Source organism: Apium graveolens, chromosome 8 (assembly GCF_009905375.1).
Source record: "Apium graveolens cultivar Ventura chromosome 8, ASM990537v1, whole genome shotgun sequence".
Classification (NCBI taxonomy): Eukaryota; Viridiplantae; Streptophyta; class Magnoliopsida; order Apiales; family Apiaceae; genus Apium; species Apium graveolens.
The window spans coordinates 6,224,806-6,232,925 of NC_133654.1; the positions used below are offsets into that span (position 1 = coordinate 6,224,806).

General features: G+C 34.1%; 1 protein-coding gene and 1 pseudogene across 1 annotated transcript; one reads left to right on the forward strand and one right to left on the reverse strand.

Annotated features, from left to right (window-relative positions):
- Positions 1 to 578: 578 nt before the first annotated feature.
- Positions 579 to 3,794, reverse strand: LOC141678131 (protein MIS12 homolog). Its single transcript, XM_074484378.1, has 7 exons — positions 3,604 to 3,794; positions 3,329 to 3,386; positions 3,076 to 3,195; positions 1,764 to 1,859; positions 1,551 to 1,689; positions 911 to 1,048; positions 579 to 816 (listed from the first exon to the last, which is right to left on the reverse strand). The coding sequence occupies exons 1-7, from the start codon at positions 3,723 to 3,725 to the stop codon at positions 764 to 766; spliced, it is 726 nt and encodes a 241-aa protein (XP_074340479.1). The 5' UTR covers positions 3,726 to 3,794; the 3' UTR covers positions 579 to 763.
- Positions 3,795 to 6,770: 2,976 nt separating this feature from the next.
- Positions 6,771 to 8,120, forward strand: LOC141679199 (indole-3-acetic acid-amido synthetase GH3.6-like; annotated as a pseudogene).

The window sequence follows — 8,120 nt, forward strand, 5'->3', positions numbered from 1 at the left end:
AAGTATACAAATTATTTGATGTACAATTTCCATTGCAGCAAATTCTGTAGCTACTCAATTAAGATGGAATAATTTCCATTGCAGCAAGTTCTGTAGCTACACAATTAAAATATTTGGTGGGACTCTTTTCTTGTTTTCAGTTTCTTTACCTTTCTACATGGTTCTGGATTCTGATGCAGTTTCATGATTAACCCTCATGAGGAGATCATTAACTCGCAGGTCCTTTGAAATCCATTATAAGCCCATAATGAGAATCAGCATCCAACACAATGTGCAAATTAGCAGTGTCATGCTACAGTTAGCTGGTTTCTCCACTGCCAAAAACCTCGTTAGTTATCAATACATACTTACTTTTGGTTAGTCTACTCTTCTTGTTCTAACAGATAAGATACTTGGCCCCAAACTACACAAATAGCCAATAGCGCAAATGACATTCCTTTTCTGTTTCTGGATTCCATTGACATCGATACACAAACAGAAACTGTTTATTTTACAGATGCTGGTGCTATATTTCAGAAATCGTATTTTACACATATGTAGCTACTTCTTTCGTTGAAGCTCTTGCTATATTCAATAAATTTATTTTGTTTGGTAATCAGTATCATATATTTTTCATAATAAAACATTAAAAACACAATTTCAATTTGCAGCAACATAGATGGTTACTCCATTAATATGGTTCTTAGTAAAGGTGTACACACAGAGAGTGGGGTTCAGTCACTAAAAAACTTGAATTCTTACAAAACCTACAGACAACCTGGAACTATATATCATTCATCAACTGTTGAAGCTCTTCAAGTATTATATTCTCTGGGCCTGTAAGAGAAATGAATAAATCACTGCTGACAATGGTATAATTAAATTAGCCATGACACGGGGGTTAAATTATAGTATAAGTACACTCTTTTACCATTTCCATGATTCATTCCAAACAAACTTCCATTTGATGTAAGCATTTTGTTCATTTTGATGCAGTCAGTTTGTTCCACTCTTTTCGTCCTCAGATTCTCCATCTTTCTACGGAGCTCTGATGCAGTTTTCTTCAACTCTGTTAAAAAAAAGTGTATCATTTTAGGATTTAACAGAGATACAATTAAGCACCAATTCAATCTCGTCGACTTCTAGCTACTTTTAGAAATGAAACAACAAATAAGCACGTGTTAATTTTTGGGCATATTAAGCCTTACCAAGAGTAAGTGCAGAGTATATCACAACCAGGTATTAAGTCTAAACACACACTAAAATCATTCAATCATATTTCTGACAGTCCTAGTTGTCCAAGAACACACACATCTGTAATTAGTTGAATTAGTTAGCCAATCCTTCAGCATCATTAATGTTTATAAATAAATTATATAATACTTGCAACAGGCCCTAAAGTAAAGGCAAATGATTTTCTTTAATTCTCTTAAAAGCTGTGAGATAGGTGGTAAAGTTTCTGGATAAAAAGCATCTGGGTAGTATCTTACATCGGTGAAGATTTAATTATACCAAAAGCAATAGCAGATACCATCTGTTTTGATGATCAAAAAAATACACTCTAACCATACCTTCAAACATGTCCAGGTCAAAATATTGCTCACACAACTGTACTGCTTCATCTAAAGACCTTGAAAGCTGGTTACTCAACAATGACTGCCTTTCCAGCATTCTAAGCTCTCTGTTCAGCTCCGCAGATTCTTTTCCGACCTGAAAACACAATACAAGTTTTTGTAAAACTATACATTGATGCATTACATGACAGCCTACAAAATACTCATTACCGAAGCAAGCTTCTCCCTTAAGGAGTTTAACTGCAAATCCAGCTCAGTGTCATCTGTGGCATCAACATCCATAGCTACTTCACCAGTTGATTCATTCTACAACAGCAATAAACAGAACTATATTAATTGAGTAAAAAACTACAAATAAATTGCAGCTGTAGAATCTTTTTCCGTCCGATACAACAGAAAAAAGAAAAGATTGAATATCTTAAAAATGAAAGAAGCCATCAAAGATTTAACAGCCTACATGTCATCTCATAGAACTCAATTCCAAAACCTGATAATCGTAGTATTCAAAATATCCTGGATTTAGATGACCATTGACACAAAGGATGTTGAAGTTTAAACACAATGGAACAACTTAGTTCACATCTACATGCTAAGGGCAGTTCAATTTTATGGTATATACTTTGCTACTTTTTAATGATGCACTTGGATTGCAAAGAAGCTAGTATCAACTATGTCAGTGTAGTTTCTTTTACCAACACATTTTCCAACTCTTTGTGTCTAGGCCTAATCCAAAATAGAAAACCCCACAAGTTTTTAAGAATAAGCCACCACACAAGAACCTACACGTTCCTTGCCAAAAAAAATCCTAAAGCTAAAAACAAAAATTTACCCTGTATCACCTAATCACCTATTATAATTATTTAACTCCTGTCAGAATAATCTCTTGCCACAGGCAACAATCTTAACTCGTACAAAAACAAAAAAATGTCATACTTTAACGTGATGAAAGCAGTAGGGAGATTCAAAAAGCAATAAAGACTATGCTATGAGCCTATGACTCATGTTACCTGGACTCAGGTAAGGGTGTGGATCCAAGTGTCGGATTCTTCTGAAAATTTTATATTCTTGAATTTTCATCCAAAATAGGACAATAGATCATGGAAGCTACGACTGTGAATCCCAGCCAGTAATCAACCACATACGGAATATAAGGAAACGCATAAATATCTAAATATACAATGAAGCACCAGAAACATAAATTTCTCTCTGCCCTCTTCTACATATATTTGTGTACACCCAACACTAAGATTCTGGAACAATTGAATTCCAATACTTCTCCAATCTCCATTTACCACCAAAATTAAATATATTCATTTTAGAGTTAAGAAAATCATTGCCATAAGTACACACTAAGAGAACCATCTTTTTTATCCGTGCATAATATCATCCTACCATTCAAAAGATTTACAAATTGTCAATCACTGCAACACATCTTACCAAACATTATAAGTAGCTAAACAAATCAACATCACTACAAATACGAAAAACATCCATCACAACTAAAATTGCAAAAGCAACTCACATTCGCAGGCAATGTAAAGCCTTGAGGAACGACAAAACAATGGCGCAAACAATATTTTTCCCACATGGTTAAAGGCCGATCCAAAGCCGAATAAATCATGTTCTGCAAATACTCTACACCCTGTGAATCAAAACAACCAAACAAGAAAACTCAAGATTCCGAACAAAAACAAGAAAAACACTACCCCGTATAGCTATTTAACATGAAAAGCAGTAGAAAGTAAAAAAGATGAAAACTTTAACTAAATTCTCACTTTCTTTAGCTCATCTGCTCTATCAGTGCCTTCAATTTTGAGTAGAGTTGCAGCCTCCCTATAAAATTAATCAAGAAAATGCAAATTAGACACAGAATTACAGAAATGAGAGAGGGGGGAGGGGGGCGAGAGAGGAGAGAGAGCCATAGAGAGAGGAGAGAGAGAGAGAGAGAGAGAGAGAGAGAGAGAGAGAGAGAGAGAGAGAGAGAGAGAGAGAGAGAGAGAGAGAGAGAGAGAGAGAGAGAGAGAGAGAGAGAGAGAGAGAGAGAGGGTACTGATGAAAGCACTGGAAAGCGCCATCGACTAAATCGTCAACTCGATTGAGAATCTCGTTGAGAAAAAGTTGAGGATTTAGGTTTAGAGAATCAAAGATGGCTTCGCTTTCACTGCCTTCCATTCTTCCCCCAACTTGATTTGGCGCCTTTCAATTCAAATAACTACAAATGTCAGGGAGTCGGAACCAAATTTTGCCCCGACCCGAAATCACTACCCAAGTCATGTTTCTTTTTAATCACGTGACATAGGTTAATTTGTTTTTTCTTTTTATTTTTTTAGTTAACTATTTTCTCAGATTTTAAAACTACGGTTCGTCTAAGTAACAAGATGTAACTTTTTTTTAAATAAAATCCTAGCTTCTAGTCTAAAAAAATTCAAAAAATTTGATATTCGTCCGAAAAATTTACATTCCTATTCGAAATTAAGTGGATATTCACCGTATCCGAAATAATGCGGATATTATTCTTATCTGAATCCGATAATTGCGGATACGGATATAGGCATATTCGTATTGAATAATATCTGAATCCGAATAAATATATATTATATTTTTATATTTATAGAATTTAAAATTTATTCTATTAAATTCATAGTGTGTATGTGTATATATTTGTGTGTGTATATTAAATAATATGTTTATATAAATTTTATCTAATTGTAAAAATAGTATATACATCTATAAAAAATCATTTGAGTTAAATAATTTAAATATTACAATAATATTAAAAAGATAAGTAAAAAAAAAAATTTGAATAACTTAAAATATGATTAAAACACTTTAATTCTTATTTTAATTTTTTAAAATTAATTTTTATTTTTTATCATATATTTTATAATTTTTTGATTTTTTAATATTAAAATAAAAAAAATATGGTTGAAAATCAGATTCAGATCCGGATATTATCTGTATTCGGATACTATCTGTCGAATCCAGATCCAAATATTATTTTTTCAATATATTCGGATCGAATAAGGATTTTCTTATTTGGATTCGGATACGAATACAAACAGATCCGTATCCAAATTATCCGTTTGACGTGTGATGCACGATTTTTAAAATTTACTTTTTTTATATTTTTTAAAAATTTTAAAATTTGTTTTTAAATTATTTTAATATATATATATATATACATATATATATATCGTTATTTTTTTATCATAGGGAACCCGCAGCCGCTACCCTTCGGGTGCTCTCCCCACGACTTATGCAATAACCTACAAATCAAGATAAACCGCACTTAAGCGATAGGTCCTCAACATGAGGCATAATCATAAATTCTTCTCTCGTGGGATTCGAACCTGTGACCATGAGGATAATTATGTCTTTTTTAACCAACCGAGTCAACCATTGCGGGCAATATATCGTTATTTATGACGTTGTTACAATATTATTTTTATTTTTGATAATTTGTAATAATATTGTTACAACAAATATGCATATATTGAAATATACGAATGATAAATTGAATTACAACTATATATAATACAATATCTAATTATATTTCATCTACCGTTGTATCATTGTATCGTATTTTGATTTTTGAATAGCAGTAGAACAATGTAATCTTTTTATATTTATAATTGGTTAAATCTCTAATCATATTTTATTTAGGATTGTATTAGGACATTGCATCACAATTGGTGTATGAATAGTAGTAAAATAACGTAATCATTTTCTATTTATGATTGTGGTAAGAATATACTTATTCTAAAAGAAATAATTTTAACCGTTTATTTTTTATTATACCAAATTAACGGTTCAGATTTTTTGGCGGTGTAATACCAAAATTTTGAATTAGAAGTCTTTTACGCTTATTATATATAAGAGATATAATATAACTGTTCGGTATTTTTATTTTGGTGGGTGAAAGTCAAAATCAAATCGAAAATATTTAATTCTCTAATTACCCAAATCAAATCGCTAAAAAATCAAAAATTTCAGTTTGGGTTATTTGCATCGGTCGGTTTAGACCAGTTTATAATAATTATGCTCCAAAACATTGTGTAACAAATATACTAGGTCAAGTGTGGCTACATAAGCCAATTTTAAATTTTTGCAGTTTTTCTAATCAAAGTTAGCAAGTGTGACGCTTAACAAAAGAAAAAAAGGGTGAGGAAAATGCTACAAATGTTTTCATAAGATGGCGGTTCACTATAGAGATGCACAAAAGACCCACCGGGCCGGGCCTTAAAAAACCCGAGCTTTGACCGGGCCGGGCTTTTCGGGCTTTGACTTTGACCGGGCCGGGCCGGGCTTTTCGGGCTTTGACTTTGACCGTGCCGGGCCGGGCCGGGCTTTCCGGAAATTTCAAAGCCCATTTGGGCCCTCGAGGCGGGCCTAACCGGGCTTTTTTTCGGGTCGGATCGGATCGGGCCGGGTTTTTTTCTAATTTAAATCAGATCTAGTATTATTAGAGATTCCGAAGAATACATGTGTTAGCAACTAGATCATCGTAAAAATATATTAGTTTACATGGAATATTTTAGGAAAACATTACTTCGTTGAAAACATTTAAGTTCGGCAAAAAATAAACATGTTTATATGATATATTTTATCATTGTTATGATAACAATGATATCCAAATATTCATGAGAATGATATCCAAATATATATAGTGTACTTATTATATATTCTTTCGTTATTTATGCAACGAAGTATATAAATAATATTATTAATCACAAATATGTAAATATATATGTGTTTAAAGTATTATTTATATGTATAGTAAATGTGAATTTATAAATATATAAGAAAATATATTAGAATAATCAGATTATAACCGGGCTTTTTCGGGGTTTTAATCGGGTCGGACCGGGCCGAAGCCCGAGCTTTTAACCGGGCCGGGCCGGGCCGGGCTTTGCCTAAAAATATAGGGCCCGTCGAGGCCCGAAGCCCGGGCCGGGACCGGGCCGGGCTTGACCGGGCTTTGACCGGATCGGGTCGGGCCAGATTTTCGGGCTCGGGCTTTTTGTGCATCTCTAGTTCACTACACCAACTCTCATGTGCAAATGCAAACCTATTTCGTGTATCACAACAGCAGGGGAATAATCATGATTCATCATAAGTATTGAAAATTTTGTGAAAGCAATAAGGTCAAGATGGAGAGCAGACTGAGAAGTAATGTGACAACATAGAAGAACAAGAAGGCATTTGAGTGTATCGAAAATGAAACCAGAAATCCAGAAGCAGCTTCTTGCTGAAGTACTTGGTTGGAATTTAGTGGTGAGTATTTGCAGCGACACGGCCTTGTGGACGCATTGACACCAACAGTTTCATTCTTGTCAAGGCTCCTATCCTTTAAAGTTTTTTAACTTTCCAATTTGTTTTCGACATCTGTTGGAGTAAACAAACAAACTCCTGCAAATGAAGAGGAGCTGGACAGCAGGTCAGACAAGGACTTGGCAGATTTTATCAAGGCAGAATGTAGTAAGAAGTCATGAATAGGGAACAATAGCAACAAGGCTGTGGCCAAATACAAAGTTGCTATACCAACTCTTGAATACAATAGCAACAGACTACCTCTTGTGAGCGCTCTTATATCCAAATACAAAGCTCTACAAACTGTTAATTTGGTGTAAATATTAATCCTCTTTCCAAGCCTAGTAAAGTCTCCTATATCCTCATTCCAATTCCAACTATGGCTTATTCTGAGTTCTTGCCTGTCCAGCAGAACGGTACAACATCCTATACTGTGACAAATTATCTGATTAGCGAGAAGGAAGAACAAGAATTGGTTGGTCTAGTAGATGTTAAGCTTGGAGAAGAATATGAAATAGTAGTCACTTGCCTATACCGGTAAGTTGAGAAAAATCTACTTATCCGCTCATAAAAAGTTCCAGTTGAGTTGTACTACAACTATGAAATCAAATTTATTCCTGTAGTACTCAAAAAATAATTCTATGCATGACTCAAAAATTTATTGTTTGTGCTTCAAAATATTAAGATGAAGTTACACGGATAGAACTTAGCTCATCCATTATCTAATGTATTTCTTTCTAAATATCAGGGCTTTAAGAGTTGCTGGCTTCAAGAATAAAGCTCCTCAATTTAACTTCATTTGTCGAAAAAATGTTGGTTTAAGATTAGAAGCTGAGAAATCTGATGATTATGTGTTGCAAAGCGCAGTAGAGAAAGCCGTGATCAGACACTTAATGCAGTCTAGTGGATTTTACTGCCTGTGCATACAAACTCCATTCCGGGACATTATATAATTTTCTGGGAATATATTGTGCATGATATTAACGGATCATTAACAACAAACCAAGTGGTTCCACCATCTATGTGTGAGGATTGTTGTCCAACCATTGAAGAGTCTCTTGACAGTGTTTATCAACAGACTCGTAAAGAGAAGGATCCATCTGTCCTCTTGAGATAGGAACAGGGACTTCTAATAAACTGATAGATCAGGCCGTCAGTTTGGGTGCTTCAATGAGCCAGTACAGGACTACTCAATCTCTTCAGCCTGACTCATTTGTTGATCTTTCCAACTCAAAATTTTGTGTCAAGCAAATTTAG